The sequence below is a fragment of the Mastigoproctus giganteus genome, chromosome 8 (assembly GCF_048544385.1).
Source record: "Mastigoproctus giganteus isolate SK-2022 chromosome 8, ASM4854438v1, whole genome shotgun sequence".
Taxonomy (NCBI): domain Eukaryota; kingdom Metazoa; phylum Arthropoda; class Arachnida; order Uropygi; family Thelyphonidae; genus Mastigoproctus; species Mastigoproctus giganteus.
In genome coordinates, this window is record NC_143582.1 from 104,189,460 (window position 1) to 104,214,694 (window position 25,235).

General features: G+C 39.0%; 1 protein-coding gene across 1 annotated transcript in view; it reads left to right on the top strand.

Annotated features, from left to right (window-relative positions):
* Positions 1–399: 399 nt before the first annotated feature.
* LOC150081748 (glutamate dehydrogenase, mitochondrial-like) overlaps positions 400–25,235 on the top strand; it is a 535,860-nt gene continuing 511,024 nt past the window's right edge. Inside the window, exon 1 of the mRNA XM_090378851.1 lies at positions 400–944. Coding sequence (XP_090234977.1) covers positions 506–944 — 439 coding nt within the window. The 5' untranslated portion in view covers positions 400–505. The remainder of the gene's footprint in view (positions 945–25,235) is intronic.

A 25,235-nucleotide genomic window follows, 5' to 3' on the forward strand; every position in this document is an offset into this window, starting at 1 on the left:
ACTCTGTGATATAGAGTTTATTGAAAAAATTACAGCAATGGTAACAAATCATTGCTTCGAATGATGATTTTTTACCATTGCCTTTTGTTGTCCTCTGCCCACAAGAAAATTATTCCTCTCATGCAATGAATAGTTACGAGAAAAAAAAGTACTAAAAAAAAAAAAAAGCGCCCGCCCAACTTCCAACATGTTTTGCGTTTTGGAGGTGACGATTATACTTTGCTTTATTTTCATTGGCTTAATCACTTCAACACACCTTCCATATCAGGGATAGCTAGCGAGCTGGTTTTCTAGTTGGCTTTAGGAGAAATCAATTTGGCGTGTGTTGTTGTGTGATGCTGTGTGTTTTGTTTTTGTTAAAGTTAACTTTTTAAGTGTGTGTATATATATATATATATTATTTATTCATTTAAATATATCTTTACTAAGGTGAAATTTGAAATCAAAAGTATTATTGTTTTGGGATTTCGCTGGTGTTTTTATTAGATTACATATCATTGAGAACATGTTTGGATCTCCAGCCACGATAATTGGTAATTATCGTAGACTTATTGGACCACATAACTGTTGGGCACTTTCAAATGTAGCTCTGCAATTGCGTGCTGCGGCAAGTCTATTCTTACAGTCGAGACATTATTCAGACCACGAGGTTCCAGATCATCTTCAATACGTGGAGGAGGCAGATCAGCCGTCGTTTTTTCATATGGTAGAATATTTTTACCACAGGGGTTGGCAAGTAGTGGAAGACAAACTGGTAGAAGATTTTAAGGGTAAACTTAGTTTAGAAGAAAAACGCAAAAAAGTCAGGGGATACTTGGGTATACTTGGACCATGCCATTCAGTATTAGAAATTTCTTTTCCTTTGAAAAGAGATAATGGTGAATATGTGATGATTAATGGATGGAGAGCACAACACAGCCATCACCGAACACCATGCAAAGGAGGTAGGGTATTATAGAATTAAGATATCTGGTTATGTATTTATTCGGGTAACTGAAATAATTATAAATTACATATATTTGTCATTTTTGGAATGAAGTAGTTAATTAAAATATTGCATGTGAGAAGACAGAGAGTGGTTAGCAATGGGCACTGCTATTAGTGGAGTAACCCTGGGGTTCAATTCTGTGCCCATTGTTGTTTTCAGGGGTGGGCTGTCCCGAGGGTGAAAGGGATGCACTGCATATAGGTGCCAATGTTCAAGAGACCTGAAACTTAGATACACATATGAAGAAAATTTTAAAGGGGTGCCAAATTTCAATTTGCACCCAGGTGCCGAATACCCTAGGAACTCCCCTGGTTGTTTGCAATATTTATGAAGGTGAAGGTATTGGGCTTAATGGCTAAGCTTGCAGATGATATGCAGGTTAGCAGGCCGGTTAATGACAGTAATCAGGATGACTACTGCAACAAGATATAGGAAAATTAGGTTAATGGGCTGAGAAATGGCAGTTGAATTTTAACATTGACAAATGCATGGTACTGCATATGGGTTGCAGTAATCCCAGATTAATATACCAATTGGAATTACACTCAGGGTAGTAGAAAATGAAAAATACCTTGGGGGTAATTGTGTCATGTATGAGGTTCTTTGAGCAGTGTAGAAAGGCTGCTAGGAAAGCTTATGGGGTTTTGTCAGTGATATACAGAAACTTTGCTAAAAGGGATAAGAAGGATTATCCATTTGTACAAGGATATGGTTAGGCTGCATCTTGAGTAGTGTATACAGGCCTAGATGCCTCACTTTAAGAAGGATATTGATCTGCTTGAATGGGTGCAGAGAAGGGCATCCAGATTGGTGAAGGAACAAAATTTCTCTTACCAAGAAAGGCTTCAATTCTGTGAATAGTAGTGTTGGGAGACTAGGCACCTGCAGGGAGATCTGAATGAGGTGTTTAAGGCAAGAGGGGGCATAAATTCAAGTTGAGAAAGGATGTTTACAGGATAGATGTTTTGCAGCTTGCCTTCAGCCAACAGGTGGTTGATTGTTGTGGAAGTTGGTGATTTGAATAAATTCAAGGAAGAACTAGATCAATTGTTGGAGGGTATGGATGGGTGAAGAGTTTTTTTTTTTTTTTTTTTTTGGCTGATGCTTTATAAGCTTGTTTTCTTGCATCATTAATGATATCAATGATAGCCTACTTAAAAATAGTATATTGAAAATGAAGTTTTAAAAAGGGGTTCATTTTCCCTTTAACTTAAATGATGGTTGGGCAGAGTTAGGTGGCTTGGAAAACTGCTGGTTTGGGTGCGATAAATTGAGTAATTGAATAATAGCAGCTGTGGACTTCTTGCACTGTTTTTATTGGAACATGCAGATGTCTTTAAAGCAGGCAGCTTCATGTCAGATTACAAAGCCTACATCCTCATGGACCTTATAATCAAATAAAATACAGGGGCTGTGTTAGTAGTAATAGTAGTAATGAAAAATGATGCAAGAAAGTAAGCTTATATAGAATCAGCCAAAAGGGAAAAAACTACACAGTTCACCCATCTGTACCCTGCAAGAATTGGTTTTCTTGAATTTATTCAACCCATCCACTTCCACAACAACAGATCAAAGCCTGTTCCAAGATCAACCACCCACCGGCTGAAAGCAGACTCCTACACATCTGTCCTGCAATCATCCTTTCTCCACTTGAATTTATGCTTCCTTATGTGTGCAGTCTCAGCAAGTGGAAGAATGCCATTAACATACAGCTTACTCACTCCATTAATGGCTTTAAACACCTCAGTGAGATCTCTCTCTGCTGGTGCCTAGTCTTGAGACATCGCAATTTGCAGAACTGAAGCCTTTCTAGATAAGATCACCATTTTGTTCCCTTCTACAGTCTGGTTGTCCTTCTTTGCACCCGTTCCAGCAGATCTATATCTTTTCTAAAATGAGCCCTCCAGACCTGTATACAGTACTCAAGATGTGGCCTATCCCTTATACAAAGGAATAATCACTTCCTTATCCCTGCTAGCAAAGTTCCTGTATATCATTCACAAATCCCCATGAACTATTCTGTCAGTATGTCTGCACTGCTCAGAGAATTTCATTTCTGACTGCTCAATCACACCTAGATCTTTTTCATTTTCCACCACCCTGAGTGTAGTACTACACAGTTGATAAGTTTCTCTGGGGCATATTGCTACCTGTATGCAGTACCTTGCATTTGTCAATGTTAAACTTCAACTGCCATTTCTCAGCCCATCGACCCAATTTTCCTAAATCTTGTTGCCGTAGCTCACCCTGCCAACCTTTATATCATCTGCAAACTAAGAAATTAAGCCTGATCATTCATCAATATCATTGATAAATATTGAAAACAACAATAGGCCTAGCACTGAATCTTGGGAAACTTCTCTAATAACATTATTTCATGAAGAGCAGTGCCCATTGATGACCACTTTGTCTTCTCTCACTGAACCATCTTCTTGAACTGAGCATGAACAGAGAAGGGCAACAAGATTGGTGAGGGGAAACGAAGGGGTTCTCCTACCAAGAAAGGCTTAAGTTCTGCAAATTGCCACAGCTGGAGACTAGGCACCTGTGGGTGATCTGATTGAGGTGTATAAGGCCTTGAATGGGTTGAGTATGCTGAATTCTGAAGGGATTCTTCTGCTTGCTCAGATTACAAACCTGAGGGGACGTGAATTCTAATTGAGGAAAGGCAGTTGTAGAATAATGTGCATAAATTTGCTTTTAGCCAGCCTGTGGTTAATTGTTGGAACAAACTTCCATCTGTCATTGTGAAAGTTGGATAGCTTAAATAAATTCAAGGAGGAACTGAACAAACTTTTAGAGGGAATGGTTGCGTGAAATTTTTATTTATTAATTTTTTTTTTTTTTTTTGGCTGATGCTACATAATCTCATACGCTTGCTTTCTTGCATCTTCTATTACTAAACCAAGTATGTTAAAATTATTTTTTTTGCATCCAGTTTCTTGGTCACTGCATCATAGTAACATATCAGATTGGGTAGACAAGACCGCCCCCTAACAAATTCATGCCATGTAATTGCATGACTGTCCAGATGGTCCTGCATTACTTCTTTAACCAGTGATTCCATTATTTTCCCTGGAACAGATGTTAAAGCTAACAGGTCTGTAATTATTCATGCTGCCTTTTGAACTCCCTGTTATGAATTGGGGATACATTCGCACATCTGTAGTTCATCGGACCTCCCCTGAATCCAAGCATACAATCGTAATTATGGATATTTGCTTATCTTCTTTGTTACCTCCTTTTATATGAATGGATAGATTCCGTCCACCCAACATGCCCTTTTTTTATGTCCATCTTCAAGAATTTCTCCTCCACTTTCCTTTAAGTTATCACGAAGTCATTTAGCTCCTTGTTAGAGTTTGATAAACTTCAGGTATCCCCCTCCCTAAAGAATTCTTCATTCATGAATGTAGATGCAAAATATCTATTTAATTTGTTTGCAATCTGAGTTTGGTCATCAACAGTTAACCAACAGACAAAGCGGCCCAATGTGATTCAACTAATTTCTTCTACTGTTAGTATAAGCACAGAGGTCTTTGCATTCTTTGCCAGAGACTTTTCTTAATCTACCTTTGCTTGCTTAACCTCCTTTGTGACTTGATTACACGCTAATTTGTCTATAAATTATCATGGGATGCATATAAATTATCATCTGATAATTTATATGCATCCCATGCAATTTTATTCTTTTTTTTATTATTATTATAATTATTAGCTATATGGTGCAAGGAAGCCTGAGGCTTATGCTGCAACAGCCTAAAGAAAAAAAAAAATTCCCTAGTTATACTGAGAGACTGAGAGAGAATCACCAATAAAGATGATACTCAACAGATGTGAGCCTTCTTTGCCACATATCTCAATAATTCTTCTGACATCCCATTTAGGTCTAAGCTTTGAATTGTATTTCTACATTGGTATGAAAAAATCCTAGTAGCTTCTTTGAGTACTTCCCATTTAGAATTTGCTGTTGATAATATTATCAGTTGGTCCCACTGCACAGAATTTAAAAACTGTTTGGTGTTTGTTTTCCTAAGGGTGACTTAGGGAAGCAAAAGCTTTATCCTTCACATTAGTTATGTCTATAACTAAATTCCACATTAGTACACTGTGATCACTGCCACACAGTGTGTCTTTTACCTGCAGATTTTTAATGCATGAAGAATCATTGCTGATAACAAGATCAAGAGTATTGCTGCTTCTTTTTGTTGCCTCTCTAACATGCTGCTGTAAAAAAAAAAAAAACAATCATATCCACAAAAGCCCCCCCTCCCTCTCTCTCTCTCTCTCTGTCTGTTTGTGTCCAACCTGCAAATCTGTCCACATCTAGAAAGTTAAAATCCCCCATTATGAGATATTCTGATTTGCTGCTTTTCTATATAGCTTTTTATTATAGTCATTAAGCCTATAACACACTCCTACTCTTAATTTTGTTTCCCCCCTGCTTATATCACACCAAACTGACTCAAAATTGCACCTGTCACCCATGTCAACTGGATGCACTGCCTTAGAGTTAATGTGCTTCTTAACTAACAGTATCATCCTTCCCATTGTATTTCTTTACATTGTACTTCCCATATTCAAATTCATCATCACTGATGTCTGAGTGACACCATGTTTCTCCTATTCTTACAATGTTTACATTTCGTGACTTAATCAGTACTTCAAATTCGTTAAATTTATTTATAATGCTCCTAGCATTAGTGTATGTGCAAGTATAAATGCACATGTTCTTACTCTTAGTTACTCTAACACAGCCCATGTATTTATTTGTTCCATATTGACCCACAGCAGGTCCTGACGTCCCAGACACCTTGCTTTCCAGGCTGCTGCACGTACCAATAGTAACTGTGCAAAAATCACTTTTGCCTCTGCCTGTGGCTCTAGTTAGTCTATTAGACTGTATCCCCGTCACTCTAGCAGTTTTCCAATCCCCTATCACTGCCTGTGCCCCCTCTTTTCAAGTGTATTCCATCCTTACTAATAGGAGAAAATGTAGAAACATTTTCTCCTATTAGTAAGCACAGACTATGCTGAGAAAAAAATCTACCCCATGAGCCTTGCACAATCTTTCCAGGGCCAAATTGATTGACAAGTCTCTCAACATATACTTCCTTCTATCATGATTTGGGCAGCATTGCAGACACTTCCTTCAGTTACTAAGACACCTTGCAGACAATTAGTGTTACTAAGTATAATAACAGTGCAAGTATACTTGCATGTAAAAAATGTACACTAATGCTAAGTGGATAATAAATAAATTGGAATTTAAGTTATTTGGAGTCATGTGGTCACTTAAACATAAGGGTTGCAGAATTTGAATATGGGGCATACAATGTGGAGAGACAGGACAGGAAGTGAAGGAGTTATTCACTTAGTTAAGAAGCACATAAGATATAAGGCAGTGCATGCAGTTGACATAGGTGGATAATGCAATGGTAAGGCAATTTGGCATGAGATAAGCATGGAAAAGCAGAAGTGAGAGGGGGGGGGGTGAGTATGCTTTAAAACTAATGCCTGATGAGTAATAATGAGCAAATTTACAGACAAATAGACTGGCCCCGTAAATCAGAATGTCTTATAATCTGAGATTTTAATTTTCCAGATACCATTGGAACTTGAGTTGGTCACCATGACTTTTGTTGATTTGGTGGATGACTGTTTTCTACACCAGCATGTTAGAGAGTAAATGAGAGAAGGTCTCTTGATCTGATTATCAGTGGAGATTCTTCATGCATTAAGAACCTGCAGATAAAAGTGCCACTAGATGGCAGTGATTACAATGTAAAGGTGACTACTGTTGTGGAACTACTGATATTACTATCAGCAAATTATAAGTGGGAAGCATGCAGGGAAGTAATACTAGAAGCTAGTAAGCTTCTTATGCCAACTATGAGATGCTGTTCAAGCCTGGGATCTAAATGGATGTCAGATGAACTGATGAGACTCATGGCAGGAAGAAAAATATGTGGTATGCATATGTGAGGCAGGATTCAAAAAGTTTGACCTGAGTATGAAGAGGTAGTTGTAGGTACCACATTAAAGTTTACTGTGTAACACTTCAAATGTGTTACACATTTGAAGTTTCATATACGAGTTTCAGTAGCATCTTTGCAAATGGTAACTAACCAAGTTTCATATAGTTTCAGTAACTTTTTTTATTTTAATTAAATAGCCTAAAGTGAACAAAGTATAAAGCAGATTACAGTGTATGGAGACTAGGCACCTGTGAGGTGGTCTGATTGAGGTGTATAAAGCCTTGAATGGTTTGAGCATGCTCAATCCTGATAGGATTCTTCCTCTTGCTCAGAATAATCACCTGAGAGGGCATAAATTCAAATTGAGGAAAGACAGTTGTAGGATAGATCTGCGGAAGTTTGCCTTTAGCCAGTGGATAGTTGATTGGTGGCACAGACTTCCATCTTTTGTTGTGGCAGTTGATAGCCTAAATAAATTTAAGGCTGAGCTGGACAGGTATTTGTAATGAACGGAGGGGTGAAATGGGAGCCGGTTTTTTTTTTGACTGATGCTGCATAAGCTTGCTTTCTTGCATCGTATGCCTCTATTAATACTAATGCTAAAGTTGTGTGAAAGAGGATAGATTGGCAAAATCAGTCGCCCTCATCAAAATTAGTCTTCCAATCTGGGAAAAAAAGGGACTACCACCAAAGGTAATTCTTGGGGATATTGTTACACCATTGGAGGAGAATGATCCTTCCATGGTTAAGAAGTGTGCAGCAGAATACAAGAGGGAGGGAGAGCCGGGAAGATTACCCATGCTATGGAAGACCTGGAACATCCATTATTCTGAAAGTTGACTCATGATCTCATTCACTCATCATGATCTCATGAAGACCTGGAACATCCATTATTCTGGAAGTTGACTCATGATCTCATTCACTCATCATGATCTCATGATGAGTGAATGGAAAAAAGTGAAAAAAAGTGTTGCCAACCCCGGGGGCTCACATCTGGTGAGTATGGGCTTGGCAAACCCAGGGTCCTGAGCTGGATATCATCATTCTTCTCTTTCTTGGTGATACCCCCCTCTCTCTCTCTCTCTCTCTCTCTCTCTCACACACACACACACACACACACACACACACACACACACACACACACACACACACACACACACATGGGGGTAACTGGGGAATTTTTTTTTTTTTGGCTGGTGCAGCATAAGCCTCAGGCTTCCTTGTACCATATGGCTAATAATAATAATAATAATGGATTACCTTCAGAAAGGCCAGACAGTCACAAGGGCATATTATGTAAATAGACCTTGTGAGCCATTGCTCAAAATCATCAAATACAAATATTGAGCAAAAACTCATCAAAGGTGTATTGTTCCACCAGAACAATGTGCCTGCTCACAAGTTTGTCACTGTTGTGGCTGCCCTGTGTGAGTGAATATATATATATATTTTTTTTTTTTTTTTTTTTTTTTTTTATGAAAACCCAAACACGAGAGGTATGTATGGGTTGGAGGTTGAGAAGATGACAGAAGATATTTGTTGAGATTAGACTTGAACTTCTGTAGATTTTAAATTTCAGGAAATACATATGAAGGAAGGTTGTTCCAGAATTTGGAAGTTGAATGAATAAATGAAGAAGAAAAGTTGGCTCTGTGAGTTTGAAGCATTAGCATTAGTAGAGGCATCTGATGCAAGAAAGCAAGCTTATGCAGCATCAGCCAAAAAAAAAAAAAAAAAACCCCACTTCCACTTCGCCCCTCTGTTCGTTCAAAATATCTCTCCAGCTGAGCCTTAAACTTATTTAGGCTATCAGCCTCCACCACAAGGGATGGAAGTCTGTTCCACCAACCAACCACCCGCTGGCTAAAGGCAAATTTCCGCACGTCTATCCTACATCGGTCTTTCCTCAATTTGAATTTATGCCCTCTCAGGTGATTTTTCTGAGCTAGAGGAAGAATCCCATCAGCATTGAGCATGCTCAAACCATTCAAGGCTTTATACACCTCTATCAGATCACCTCGCTGGTGCCTAGTCTCCAGACACTGTAATTTGCAAAACTTAAGCCTTTCTTCGTAAGAGCACCCCTTTGTTCCATTTACCAATCTTGTTGCCCTTCTCTGTACTCGTTCCAGCAGCTCTACATCTTTCTTGAAATGAGGCCTCCAGACCTGTATACAGTACTCTAGGTGCGGTCTGACCATTGCCTTATACAAGGGAATAATCACCTCCTTATCCCTGCTAGAAAAATTCCTATATATCATCGACAATACTCCATGAGCTACTCTTGCAGCCCGTCTGCACTGCTCAGAAAACTTCATATCTGCCTGCACAACCACCCCCAGGTCACTTTCATTCTCTACCACTGTCAGTGTAGTACCACAGAGTTGATACGTTGCTCTGGGGTTGCTGTTTCCCATGTGTAGTACTTTACATTTGTCAATGTTAAATTTCATTTGCCACCTCTCAGCCCATCTGCTCAACCTTTCCAGATCCTGTTGCAGCAGCATAGTGTCAGTAGTGTCCTTGAAAACCCTGCCAACCTTTGTATCGTCTGCAAACTTGGACATTAAGCTTGATATACCATCATCAATATCATTTATAAATACAGAAAATAATGGACACAACACTGAGCCCTGAGGGACTCCACTAATAACATTAATCCACGATGAGCAGTGTCCATTGATTACCACTCTCTGTCTTCTCCCCCTCAACCATCCCTTTATCCATAGCAGCAATTTGCCTCCAGTGCCATACTGCTCCAATTTGTGCAGCAGTCTTCCATGTGCAACAGTATCAAAAGCCTTTCTAAGATCCAAGTATATAATATCAAAGTTATTCCCTGCATCCAGTTCTTTTGTGACTGCATCATAGTATCCAATCAAGTTGGTCAGGCAAGACTTCCCCTTAACAAAACCATGCTGTGTCCGAGCTATAACTGAAGTCTTGTCTAAATGATCCTGCAGTGCTTCTTTAACCAGTGCCTCCATTAATTTTCCTGGAACAGAAGTTAAGCTCACAGGTCTATAATTACTTGTGTCAGCCTTTGATCCTCCTTTGTGAATTGGGGTCACATTTGCACATTTCCAGTCTATGGGCCTCCCCTGAGTCCAAGGAAGCTCTCATAATTATGGCTAAAGGTTTGCTTACTTCCTTTGCTGCCTCCTTTAATATAACTGGATAGATCCCATCCACCCCGGGTGCCTTTCTTGTGTTTATCTTCAACAGTTTCTCCTCCACTTTACTCCCAGTTATTTCAAGATTCTGTAGCTTACTGCTAGGGTTGAATACACCTCTGGCATTCCCCTTGCTGAATAATTCCTCATGTATGAATGTCGATGCAAAATATTCATTTAGTTTGTTAGCTACCTGAGCAGGATCATCAACAGTTGACCCATCAATATCAAGTGGACCAATCTGATTCATCCCCTTCCTTCTAGAGTTTACATAAGTAAAAAACTCTTTGCTGTTTTTCTTTGCATCCCTTGCCAAGGATTTCTCGTAATCTGCCTTCGCCTGCCTAACCTCCTTTGTAACTTGGTTGCATATCAACTTGTATCTATCATAGGCTTCTGTGTCATGTGTTAATTTGTAAGTATCCCATGCATTTTTCTTCTCTGCCATATGCCTCATTAGTTCATCTGACATCCATTTTGGCCTAAACCTTGAACAATATTTCTTAGTTGGTATGTAAAGCCTAGTAAATTTGCTGTTGGTAACATCATCAGTTGGTCCCACTGTATAGAATTTAAATACTGTCTCAGTCCATCGTAGTCGCCTTTACGGAAGCAATAACCCTTCCCTTTACCCCTAATGGTAGTTACCTCTTTGAGTAAATCCCACTTCAGTACACTGTGATCACTGCCACCTAGTGGTTCATTTATCTGCAGATTCTTAATGCATGAAGAATCACTGCTGATAATCAAATCAAGAGTATTACTCCCTCTAGTTGCCTCCCGAACATGCTTATGTAGAAAACAATCATCCAATAAATCCACAAAAGCCCTGCTAGTGTGTGAGTAACCAGCCCCCAAATTCCAGTCAATATCTGGGAAATTAAAATCTCCCATTATAAGACTCTCTGATTTACTGGCCCACTCTATTTCCCTGTACAGATCCTTATTATACTCATCAGAGTCATTAGGCCTATAGCACACTCCTACTCTCAATTTTGATCTCCCAATGCTTATGTCACACCAAACTGACTCAACACTGCACTGTCCAGCGATGTCGACTGGCTTCACTTCCTTGGTTTTTATGTGTTTCTTAACTAATAGCATAACCCCTCCCCCCTTCCTATCCTGTCTATCCTTTCTGTAGACGTTGTACTCCCCAAATTGCAGTTCTGCATCCCTTATATCTGTGTGACACCATGTCTCTGATATCCCAACAATATCTGCCTTTGATGTTTTGAGCAATACCTCAAATTCATCAAATTTATTTACTAAAAGTTGGACAGTAAAAGGTTGTTGACTGGTTGCAGCAAATGTTCAGACTAGTTTTAAAGAGAGTGGTTTTAAATTATAGAAGCCAATCAGAAGAACATTGCCTAGCATCTTCCTGGCTAGCATATAGAAAAGGCATGCTGCAGAAACAGAAGGTCTGAGAGACAGCGGAGAGATTCTTTTTTAGAGACAAGTCATTAATTGATCTAACTGTGCTCTTTTGAATGGAATCTAGAAGCCTGAGAGAGGCTTTTGGGACACTGCCCGAGATGTGGGAAGAATATTCCATGGTAGGGTGGAGTTGCAATTTGTGCAGAGTGAACAGCTGCTTGGAAGAAAAGTAACGCTGAGAGCAAAACAGAAAACCCAGTTTTGTAGATGCAGAAAAAGCAATATTTGTAATGTGTGTATGCCAAGAGAGATTAAAAGTGAGGGTAATCCAAAATAGAGATATATGATCTTGTCTATAAATGTGTCATTCAAGATAAGCATAGGTGCAGAAGAATCCTTTTTGTGAGATATAAGACAGACCTGAGTTTTAGAAGGATTGAAATCAACTAAATTATCTTTGCTCCATTGGAGAATTATCTGGAAATCAGAATCTAAGGAACTGGTAGTGGATATTTTGAATATCCACTACCAATTCCTTAAATTCTGTTGAAATTGAAGCTGTTTGAGCAGGGTAAGGTTTCTCAAACTGTAAGGTGGAATGCAACGTGCTGTTATCAGCACGTTGCATTCCACCTAACTGTGGATAGGATTTCCGGTCAATGAAAGAAGGTCATTAATATACAAGAGAAAAAGAGTGGGAGACAGAACTGAACCTTGGGAACATTGCCCAAGTTGGGCAAAAGTTGCTGACAATAGCTTTGGCAAGAGACCAGAATGCCTGGCTACTATTTGGACAACAAGCAAGTTTTCTATTCTTAGCCTGTTAGAAATCTAGTTTGGACTGATTAATAACTACTTTACAATTGTTGCAAACTTTGGTGTGGGCAGAAAATGAAACTGAAGATTTGGAAATAAGGCAATTACGATATGCAACATTCTTCTCCTGAACAGCCTTGGCACATTTATTGGTTTAGATGAAGGACAAGATAAAGGACAAGATTTTAAGTTGGGGTGTGGAATAAAGGATTCCACTATACAGGAACAATTTCGCTGACACGATCTGAGCAAACATTGACATCAGAAGTTTTAAAACAGTAATCTGACCAAGGAAAAGAAATCTTGCAGATTTCTTTTCCTTGGTCAGATTACTGTTTTAAAAATTCATTTCATTTTGCATTCTTGTAATGCCAAAAAACACTAGGTTGGGAATGGCCACTAGAGAAAGACTCCATTGGAGAAGAGACTATCATAAAGCTATGATCTGAAGTGCCTAGAGGACCACTGCCCTTGATCATGTGCCTAGAAGGGTTGCTGGTGAGAAAAAGATCAAGTGTGTTGGCTGTGTGGTATTCCGGTAGGTAGACAAACAATCTGTGTTAGGTTATTAGTAATTGCAAAAGCTTCAGCATCTCGACCAGATGGGTTCGTGTGACTAGAAAATGGAAGCCAGCTGAAGTTGTGAACATTAAAATCACCAAGAAAAATTATCTCACTGTTAGGAAAGTTGGACTGGAGAAATTCAAGTTTCAAAGAGAGAAAGTCAAAGTGATTAGTGGAGTTTGGAGAACAATAGAGGCAAGAGATGAATTTTACAAAATGTGGTAGAGAGATTTTAAGCCAGAGAAGATTGAAAAGAGGAGATTCCAAATTACTAAGTTTCTGACATTCATTCAAGATACTGTTAGACACCCACCCATTCAAGACACCCACCACTCAAGCCGACGCTTATATGTGGCTTAGAACTTAACTTTTTTTCAACTCATGCCGTATAATGAAACTCAATAATTAATTAATTTAACACAACTCAAAATAACACAAGTAACTAAGATTGAGAGCTCATTATGCCACTTGGCTCAAGCCAAGTGAGATAAACTTTGGACCTTCATCGTAAGTCCCGTCTATCCCAGTGGACTTGGTTTCCATCCCTGCCCTGGGAGGCAGGATCTACTATCTTACTTTTATTTGCTCTCTCCTTTTAAATATAGCATAAACAAAATCATTAAAATAAGCAAACATTTTTCTACTACTACTATCTACTATCTTACTTTTATTTGCTCTCTCCTTTTAAATATAGCATAAACAAAATCATTAAAATAAGCAAACATTTTTCGACAAACATAGTCCATAAGGATCTTGATCAAGTCTTCCCATCAATATCTCCAATCGACTCCTTATATCGACATAACAGCTGCAATAGAACATTATATGTTCAGATGTTTCCTCATGGTCTCCACACGGGCAATTCTGATCTTGTGGCGACCCTAACTCATAGAGTCCTTTAGCAAGACCATGCCCAGTAATAAGGAATGCTGCATTCACACCAAACTGCTGCCAGACTTTCTTCCTTACATCAATAATATTAACTTTTGGCAAGAACATGTAGGTAACTACCCTTATCTGAGGTATCCCACCTCCTTTGCCATTCTAACATTACCTCTGACAGTATCCTTCTTTTCTCAGATTGTACATTTTGTCTAGTAGTACAGCCTAGTATATGGCCCCTGGGCACGAACCCACATTTAATATGGTCTTTCTTATATTCCTCCTTGTGCAGTACATCAAAGCGGACAGAATAATCAACAAATCTGCTGGCAGCCTACCTGAAATAACTTGGAGTGTCTGTCGAAACAGTTCGACATACTCAAGTGATCGACAAAAGAGCGAACCTTTGAGCCTGCAATATATATTTTTTAATTAATGAATTTGTCATTCTATGAAAAGCTGCCGAGGCATAAGTTATTATTATTGGGACAAAGAGGCAGCTATACAATAGATTAAGTGCTCTGCCCTTTATGCCCCAGTCCACCCATATAACTCTTTAGCTTGGTGTATAATGTTCTTATCTTTTTCAAAGAAGATAAGGACAAAACTGATCTGCTCTCCTACTAACACACCCAATTACTTTACTGTCGTGACATTCGAACAGACACTCCATATGCAAGAACCAAAGGTCGCCTTTGCTCAATTGTCCTTTTTAAGAATAGTTGCACAGTTTTAGTTTCAGAAATTTGTAAGCCATACAATGTAGACCATTCCATTAAATCTCCTAAAACTCTTGCAGCCTGTTCTTCTATATGAGTTTGAGCATTACCATACACCAAAAAGAGGTCATCGGCATAGGCTATCACATCAACACCCACATAATTTTGTTTCAGGAATTTATATATTACCATGTACCAGGCCTGAGGGCCAATCACAGAGCCCTGAGGATAGCCTCTCACTACATCTTTTACAATTTCTGTGTAAGCTGTTCTTACGACAACTTTCCTATCTTCAAAATATTGTCAAAACACAGAAAACAATTTTTCAGAACATTTTTGTTGCTCTTAACCTAATTAAGATCCCATCCCACCACAGCCTATCAAATGCACCATGAAAATCCAAAAAAACACCTAGTACATACCTGCCCCTCATACTCCTCACCATCTGACACACGGCATCTTCTGTTGATCTTCCCTTCCTATAACCAAACTGATTACAAGAGGACAACAGGTTTTGTTCATATATAATCATAATTCTATTAATATATAGTTGTTCATATGTTTTTGCCAGCACAGATAGTAAAGCAATCGGGCAGTATGCAACAGGCTCATCTGGTATCTTCTCTGGACTTTTTATAATTAATCTTAATAGTGCAGTTCTCCAGGCTGGGGGAAAGGAACCTTTATCTAAACATTTATTATACATATCCACAAAGACAACAGGTCTCAAATGGAATGCTCTTTTCATTACTTTCACCTCTGTCAAATCAAGGCCCGGCAATTGGTCGTTCTTAGCCTGTGCTAAGGACGACCTCTGAAACCTCATCTTGAGGAAACAACACTTTATCCTTATCAGATTGATATGAAACATTGCCTCTGACCATCCCTTGATGTGCGTCTCTTTGTTCAATTTCTAATTCCGGAAACAACTGATCCAAGATTATTTGTGGAATTGTACCAATCAATGGCACTAAAATTTCCACTATTAATTGCATAACTCATTTCATTAAAACATACTTTTTCGGTTACAACCTTAAAAATTGATCCCCATAGGTCTCTTGATCCTTTCTCATTCACAAACTTCTTCCAAGAAGTTTCTTTTACAACCTTTATACTCCTAACATATTCTTTCCTTAACCTCCTATATTCTAATTTATATATATCAGCCATATTAACATCACCAACACAATGATAAAATTGAAATTATTTTCTAACGGTCCTTGACTCCTTTCTCTGTAAATCCAATAATCCACTCCACCAATTTACAGGATGCCTTGTAAATTTCTTTTTACATATACTACACTTTGATGATACATATAAAGCTTTTTGTAACTCTTGTACATGCTCAATATCCGACAATTCATTCCGTTTGACATTATTTGAGTACAGAAAGCCAGATCGAATTTGGTCCAATTTGCAGTATGCACTGCAAATTTCATTTAACTCCTCTTCTCTGGCAACTACAACACTACTTATTTCAAAGATAACTGCATTATGGTCACTAGTCAAAGTCTTCAAGGACCTGCCAGTTTTCTATCTTACTATAAAGAGAAATTGTACTTACAGTTAAACCTATATGGGACTCCCCATGTACAGTGGAATAAGTAGGCTGATGTCCTGGTGTATTTATTACCACCAGCCCCGAGGCAGAAAGGAAATCCTCAAGAATCTCACCTCTTTCATTGGACTCCCTTCCACCCCAGAGTGGGGAATTCAAATTAGAATCAAGAGCAACAGTTATATCATTAGGTAATAACACATGATATATCCTCTAACTTTTTTTTATATACGGCTTGACTACATTTCCTCAGAAGGTGGACAATATAAGGAAACAAAATAGATCTACCCAAAATTCACAACATATTATACTTTCATCTGAAAGATGAGTTAATTTGGTCACCACCATTCTTACATTCCTTACCAAAATGACAGTTTTGGGATGATCACCTTCAGACACAATAACTCATAGGATATCTTCTAACTTTACCCTTAATACTTCATAAGGTTCTTGAACCAGAGCAATATCTAATTCTTTCTTCTCCATCTCATATGCCAATTGTGATGCTACACCTTTTTGCTCTCTGTGCATTTAACTGTATGTATCACACTCAGTTTTTCAGCCATAATTTATCTTCTCATTATACATTTGCAATGCTCTTTTATATTCTTGGCAATTCTTATCCACTGCAACATGGTTCATTGCCCTCTTCCTCTGTTTGCAATTATTACAAACCGGTCCTTCATTTTTACAAATACAACTACAATCTTTGTAAGAATGATCTGTTTCGGAACAGTGTCCACAAACAACAGTTCTCTGACAATATTTTGAAATGTGTCCAAAACATAGACATTTGAAACATTGTGTTATCGAGAAGATTTTGTGGAATTTATATGCCATCCATAGGGCATATAATCTTTCATGCTTTCCAATAACCTTCCAGACCTTCAGCCTGACCTCCAGCACTCAATTAACCTTATCACTATTCCTAGATTTATTTACAGAAACAAGCTCAACATTCTCATTGAATACCTTCTTTGGACACTTCATAGTCTTTACAGTTCCATAACTGATCCATGTTTACATGATTCTTGGTTTACATCCTTATCTATGTGAAAAATCACAATCCTTGGATGAACTGACCTTGGTACACTCAGTCTTAAACCCACTTCCTGTATCTTGGCACAGCCTTTGATTTTGCATATATCATCATCCCCCTCGGCCTCCACTAGCACACCACAATCTTGTACTATTCTAATGATTTTTACTTTCACGTCTTTCAATACGGGTTTTACTTCTTTTTTAATAATTTTGATTTCACTTCTTCACTAGTTTTGAATCTTTCACTATCATTTTTTATCAACAATACCTTTGGGACTGTCTTTTATTTTGGACTTCCTTGTATTACTCCAGCATAAGTTTTCACTTCTTGAGCCTTTTTATCTAATCGTTCATCACTGCTAATAATCAAATCAACAGTATTATCCCCTCTGTTTGCCCTCGAATCACTGCTAATAATCAAATCAACAGTATTATCCCCTCTGTTTGCCCTCGAATATGTTGCTGAGGAAAACAATCCTCCAATAAATCGACAAAAGTCTTGCTAGTGTGCGAGTGAACAAATCCGCAAGTTCCAGTCAATATCTGGAAAGTTAAAATCCCCCATTACAAGTCATTCTGATTTACTGGCCCACTATTTCTCTGCACAGCTGTTCTTTGTACTTATCAGAGTCATTAGGCCTATAACACACTCCTACTCTCATTTTCCCTTTCCCAGTGTTTGTCACACCCAACTGACTCAATGTTACACTGTCCATTGTCAACTGGATGCACTGTCTTAGATTTTTTTTTTTTTTTTTTTTAACTAACAACATAACCCCTTCTCCCTTCTTACCCGATCTATTCTTTCTGTACACATTGTGCTTCCCAAATTCCGTTTCTGCACTGCTTATATCTGTGTGACACAATGTCTCTGATATCCCAACAATATCTGCCTTTGATGCCATGATCAGCACTTCAATGTCATCAAATTTATTTACTGTACTTCTAGCATTTGCAAGAATATTTGCTGATGCTATCAAGGCAACGTTAGGTTACTCGGAAAACTGCTAGCTTCGGGGTATACACAGACTAAAAGGTTAACAGTGGCTGCAGGCAGAGGCAAAAGTGATTCTTGCACTGCTTCTATTAGAATGAGCAGCAGCATGGAAATCAAGGCAATAGAGATTTCCAGCGAGTCATAGTGGAACAAAAAAATAAATGGGATGTTATGGTAACTAAGAGTAGAAACCGGTGCGTGTATACTTGCATGCACACCAATGCTAGGAGTACAGTAAATAAATTTGTTGAGCTTGAAGTGTTAGTCAAGACATCAAAGGCAGATATTGTTGGGATATTAGAGTCGTGGTGTCACACAGATATAAGCAGTACAGAATTAGAAATTGGGGAGTACAATGTGTACAGAAAGGATAGACAGGAAGGGAGGAGGGGGTTATGCTGTTAGTTTAGTTAAGCTTAGATAAGATCTAAGGAAGTGCATTCAATTGATGTTCGTGGACAATGCAATGTTAAGTCTGTTTGGTGTGACATAAGCACTGGGAAAGGAAAAATGAGAGTAGGAGTGTGTTATAGGCCTAATGAATCTGAGCAATTGTGCAGAGAAATAGTGGGCCAGTAAATTAGAATGTCTTATAATGCAGGATTTTAATTTTCCAGATATTGACTGGAACTTGTGGGTTGGTCACTGGTAAGGCTTTTTTTGGATTTATTGGATGACTGTTTTCTACAGCAGCATGTTCGAGAGGCAACCTGAGGGATGCTCTTGATCTGATTATCAGCAGTGATTATTTATGCATTAAGAATTTGCAGATAAATTAACCACTGGGTGACAGTGAGCACACTGTATTGATATGGGAATTACTTAAGAATGTAACTACCATCAAGGCTTTTGCTTTCGTAAAGGTGACTACACTGGTCTCAGACAGTTTAAATTCTGAACAGTGGGATCAACTAATGATGTTACCAACCTAAATGGGAAGCCTTCAGGGGGGGGGGGTGTTGTTGGGTTTTTTAGGAGCATTAACAACTAAGGCCATATTGCTCCGGGAATATGCGGTGGTCATTCCATTGACCTTTCCGCATCCTCCGTATTTGGTGGTGACGGGCTCGAACCCCGGTCTAATCAAGAAGCGTGTGCTACGCACTGCTGCTCCTTCCCACCTGGCTACGGAGGCGCTCGCCTTCAGGGACTTAAACTTGGAAGCTACTAGGCTTTTCATTCCAACTAAGATATACTGTTCAAGGTTCAGGCCTAAATGGATGTCAGATGAATTAATGAGGCTCGTGGCAGAGAAGAAAAATGTTTGGGATGTATATAAATTATCAGGCGACATAGAAGCCTATGGCAGATATAAGCTTGTCTGCAATCAAGTCACAAAGGGGGTTAGGCAGGCGAAGGCAGATTGCGAGAAATCCGTGGAAAAGGATGCAAAGAAAAACAGCAAAGGGCTCTTTACATAAGTAAAGAGCTCTTTGCTGGAAGGAAAGGGATGAATCAGATTGGACCACTTAACGTAGATGGGTTGACTATTAATGATCTTGCTCAGGTAGCTGAATAAATTGCCAGAAGTATTGATGATCTTGCTCAGGTAGCTGATAAATTGAATGAGTATTTTGCATCTGCATTATCACATGACGAGTTATTGAATGAGGGGAATGCCAGAAGTGCATCAAATTATAACAGGGAGCTGAGTGATTTTGTAATAACTGAGAGTAAATTGGGGGAGAAATTGTTGAAGTTTAACTTAAGGAAGGCACCTGGAGTGAACGGGATCTATCCAGTTATATTAAAGGAGGCAGCAAAGGAAGTATGCAGACCCTTAGCCATAACTGTGAGAGCTTCCTTGCAGTCAGAGGAGGTCCCCATGGACTGGAGGTGTGCAAATATATCACCAATTCACAAAGGGTGTTCAAAAAGTGACTAGTAGCTATATACCTTTTAGTTTAACTTATGTTCTGATGAAAATAATGGAGTCACTGGTTAAGGAAGTATTGCAGGATCATCTAGACAAGACTGCAGTAATAGTTAAGATACAGCATGGGTTTGTAAAAGGCAGGTCTTGTCTGACCAGTTTGATTGGATACTATGATGTGGTCACAAAGGAACTAAATGTCAAAAATAATTTTGATATCATATACAGGAACTCCCCGACTTAAGTAATACTCGACTTACAGAAATTTGACTTTACGTAAGTTTTTACCGGCTGGTGCAAACTTAAAATCGTGGAAATGTATTTTGCATCCCGTAGGAATAAATGGAGGTATTGTAAAAATATTGTAATGCGAACCCAATAACACATTGGTGTTTTTTTTTTTTTTTTTTTTTTTTTTGTAATTCATTCCAAGTTCTTGTAAGTTAAATTTTGCTATATTACTAAGCTATTTATTTCTCTAAAAGGTCATATTTATAATTGAAATCGCACTACCCTTTCATCGTTATCATATGTTCCCGTTATAACAATCAGTTTTGAATGCTTTTTTGGTATTTTTCTAAAACGTGTTTCTGGAGGTCACTACCATAAAACAATTTGCAATTTCCGGTTTATTGGGCTTTTCTGTTAGTGCATCTTTTCAGAAACTTCTCTTCATTCATATTTACGTATTACAATGATGAAGGGAACGCAACCAACGAAAAGTGTAAGTTAGTGGTAGTGCCAGGAAATGAAACAAAATTGATTAAGAAGTACAAGGCAGGACAAAGTTCATCATCTATTTCAAGGGAATTAGGTCTCACTGCTTCAATACTATTGAAGCAGTAAGACCTAACAACGGTGAATACTATTTTAAAGGACAGTGTGCATATAAAAGAATATGTCAAATGATCAGCGCTCTGAAGATCAACAGTGATCATAAAACAGCGTTCAGGTGCTATATAGATTCAGAAGGGAGTGCCCTAGAGCCTAATGACCATTCAAGCAAAAGCAACAAGTATTTATAAAGGTATTAAGGATAAGTACGGCAAACCCCAACCCAAGTTCATGGCAAGCAACAGGCGGTTTAATAGGTTCAAGCATTGCGATGGTTTCCACAACATTAAAGTATGCGGTGAAAGTTGCCAGTGCCAATTCTGCAGCTGCAGAGAAATTTTGTGATTTGTTGGAAAAAATTATTGATGAAGGCTATTCAACACGTCAAATTTTTAATAATGACGAGACTGCTCTGTATTGGAAAAAAAAAAGTTGGATTGCACATACATTGCCAAAGATGAAAATACGATGCCAGGGTTCAAGGCATCAAAAGATACGGCCACACTCTTGTTTGGGGCCATTGCAGTGGGAGATTACCGATTAAAACCACTGCTTGTGCTTGTGCATTTAAGGGCATCAATAAAGCCACCCTACCCATGCATTTCCGATTGAATCAGAGAGCATGGATAACAATATCTCTCTTTGAAGTCAATAAAGCGGCTAAATATAATTAAAAACTTGGCATTTGCCAGAGCTGCAAAATCTTGCATAACCTATCTAATCTCTATCTAAGTTGAACTTAGTCTGACCGTACTGTAATACCTAAGTCCCTTTCCTCCACTACTGGCTTTCGTTCGACTCTACCAACTGTATAAGTTATTTTAGGGTTACTGTTCCCCAGGTGCAATACTTAACACTTTGCATAGCTGCCATTTTTCTGACCATCCCTGAAGTTGATCTAGGTCATTCTAAAGAAGCTCTGCTTGGTGGGGATCATTAACTACTCTATCAATCTTTATATTAGCATTAGCATTAGTAGAGGCATTTGATGCAAGAAAGCAAGCTTATGCAGCATCAGCCAAAAAAAAAAAAAAAATAAATAAATAAAAAATAACCACTTCCACTTCACCCCTCTGTTCGTTTGAAATACCTGTCCAGCTGAGCCTTAAACTTATTTAGGCTATCAACTTCCACGACAAGGGATGGAAGTCTGTTCCACCTACCAACCACCCGCTGGCTAAAGGCAAATTTCCGCACATCTATCCGACATCTGTCTTTCCTCAATTTGAACTTATGCCCTCTCAGGTGATTATTCTGAGCAAGAGGAAGAATCCCATCAGCATTGAGCATGCTCAAACCATTGAAGGCTTTGTACACCTCTATCAGATCACCTCGCAAGTGCCTAGTCTCCAGACACTGTAATTCGCAAAACTTAAGCCTTTCTTCGTAAGATCACCCCTTTGTTCCATTCACTAATCTTGTTGCTCTTCTCTGTACTCGTTCCAGCAGCTCTACATCCTTCTTGAAATGAGGCCTCCAGGCCTGTATACAGTACTCTACGTGTGGCCTGACCATTGCCTTATACAAGGGAATAATCACCTCCTTATCCCTGCTAGAAAAATTCCTATATATCATTGACAATACACCATGAGCTACTCTTGCAGCCCGTCTGCACTGATCAGAGAACTTCATATCTGCCTGCACAACCACCCCCCAGGTCCCTTTCATTCTCTACCACTGTCAGTGTAGTACCACAGAGTTGATACGTTGCTCTGGGGTTGCTGTTTCCCATATGTAGTACTTTACATTTGTCAATGTTAAACTTCATTTGCCACCTCTCAGCCCATCTGCTCAACCTTTCCAGATCCTGTTGCAGTAGCATAGTGTCAGTAGTGTCCTTGACAACCCTGCCAACCTTCGTATCGTCTGCAAACTTGGACATTAAGCTTGATATATCATCATCAATATCATTTATAAATACAGAGAACAATAAAGGACCCAATACTGAATCCTGAGGGACTCCACTAATAACATTAGTCCACGATGAGCAGTGTACATTGATTACCACTCTCTGTCTTCTCCCCCTCAACTACCCCTTTATCCATAGCAGCAATTTGCCTCCAATGCCACACTGCTCCAATTTGTGCAGCAGTCTTCCATGTGCAACAGTATCAAAAGCCTTTCTAAGATCCAAGTATATAATATCAAAGTTATTCCCTGCATCCAGTTCTTTTGTGACTGCATCATAGTATCCAATCAAATTGGTCAGGCAAGACTTCCCCTTAACAAAACCATGCTGTGTCCGAGCTATAACTGAAGTCTTGTCTAGATGATCCTGCAGTGCTTCTTTAACCAGTGCCTCCATTAATTTTCCGGGAACAGAAGTTAAACTCACAGGTCTATAATTACTTGTGTCAGCCTTTGATCCTCCCTTGTGAATTGGGGGTCACATTTGCACATTTCCAGTCCATGGGTACCTCCCCTGAGTCCAAGGAAGCTCTCATAATTATGGCTAAGGGTTTGCTTACTTCCTTTTCTGCCTCCTTTAATATAAATGGATAGTCCCATCCACCCCAGGTGCCTTTCTTGTGTTTATCTTCAACAATTTCTCCTCCACTTTACTCTCAGTTATTACAAGATTCTCTAGCTTACTGCTAGAGTTGAATACACCTCTGGCATTCCCCTCGCTGAATAACTCCTCATGTGTGAATGTCGATGCAAAATATTCATTTAGTTTGTTAGCTACCTGAGCAGGGTCATCAACAGTTGACCCATCAATATCAAGTGGACCAATCTGATTCATCCCCTTCCTTTTAGAGTTTACATAAGTAAAGAACTCTTTGCTGTTTTTCTTCGCATCCCTTGCCAAAGATCTCTCGTAATCTGCCTTCACCTGCCTAACCTCCTTTGTAACTTGGTTACAGATCAACTTGTATCTATCATAGGCTTCTGTGTCACGTGTTAATTTGTATGTATCCCATGCATTTTTCTTCTCTGCCATATGCCTCATTAGTTCATCTGACATCCATTTAGGCCTAAACCTTGAACAATATTTCTTAGTTGGTATGTAAAGTCTAGTAGCTTGCATGATAAGTTCTTTGAATGCTTCTCATTTTGAATTTGCTGTTGGTAACATCATCAGTTGATCCCACTGTATAGAATTTAAATACTGTCTCAGTCCAACGTAGTCGCCTTTACGAAAGCAATATCCCTTCCCTTTACCCCTAATGGTAGTTACCTCTTTGAGTAACTCCCACTTCAGAACACTGTGATCACTGCCACCTAGTGGTTCATTTATCTGCAGATTCTTAATGCATAAAGAATCACTGCTGATAATCAAATCAAGAGTATTACTCCCTCTAATTGCCTCCCGAACATGCTGATGTAGAAAACAATCATCCAATAAATCCACAAAAGCCTTGCTAGTGTGTGAGTGACCAGCCCCCAAATTCCAGTCAATATCTGGGAAATTAAAATCCCCCATTATAAGACTCTCTGATTTACTGGCCCACTCTATTTCTCTGTACAATTTCTTATTATACTCATCAGAGTCATTAGGCCTATAGCACACTCCTACTCTCAATTTTGATCTCCCAATGCTTATGTCACACCAAACTGACTCGACACTGCATTGTCCAGTGATGTCGACTGGCTTCACTTCCTTGGATTTTATGTGTTTCTTAACTAATAGCATAACCCCTCCTCCCTTCCTATCCTGTCTATCCTTTCTGTAGACATTGTACTCCCCAAATTCCAGTTCTGCATTCCTTATATCTGTGTGACACCACGTCTCTGAAATCCCAACAATATCTGCCTTTGATGTTTTGAGCAATAACTCAAATTCATCAAATTTATTTACTAAACTCCTAGCATTGGTGTACACGCAAGTATACATGCACCTGCTCTTTCTCTTAGCCACCCTAACACAATCCATGTGTTTACTTGTACCCCCATGATTCCCAGCACTCTGTAATATCCTGCATCTTATTTTCCAGGCTGCTGCTCATTCCAATAGAAGCAGTGCAAGAATCACTTTCTCCTCTGCCAGTGGCTACTGTTAATCTATTAGTCCTTGTATCCCCCCAATCTAGCAGTTTTCCGACCCACCTAACACTGCCTCGATAGCATCAGCAAACATTCTTGCACCCTTTCTATTTAAGTGTATCCCATCCCTGTAGAAGCAGTCTCTCCTGTTAACAAGTACAGACCAGGCTGAAAAAAATTCTACCCCTTGAGCCCTGCACAATCTTTCCAGGGCCGAATTGATCGACAGGGCTCTCATCATATACTCTCTCCTATCGTGTCTGGGCAGAATTGCAGACACTTTCAAATTCAACCCTAATTCACGGCTTTTTTTCATCAGTGACCTGTACTTGTTAAGTAATTCCGCCGGTCTCCTACCGGCAAAATGAAATGAGAATACAAAATGAGACATGGAATACGTGGGCTACAGTTTGGTAATCAAGTGAAGGCATATATTTGAAGTTTATTA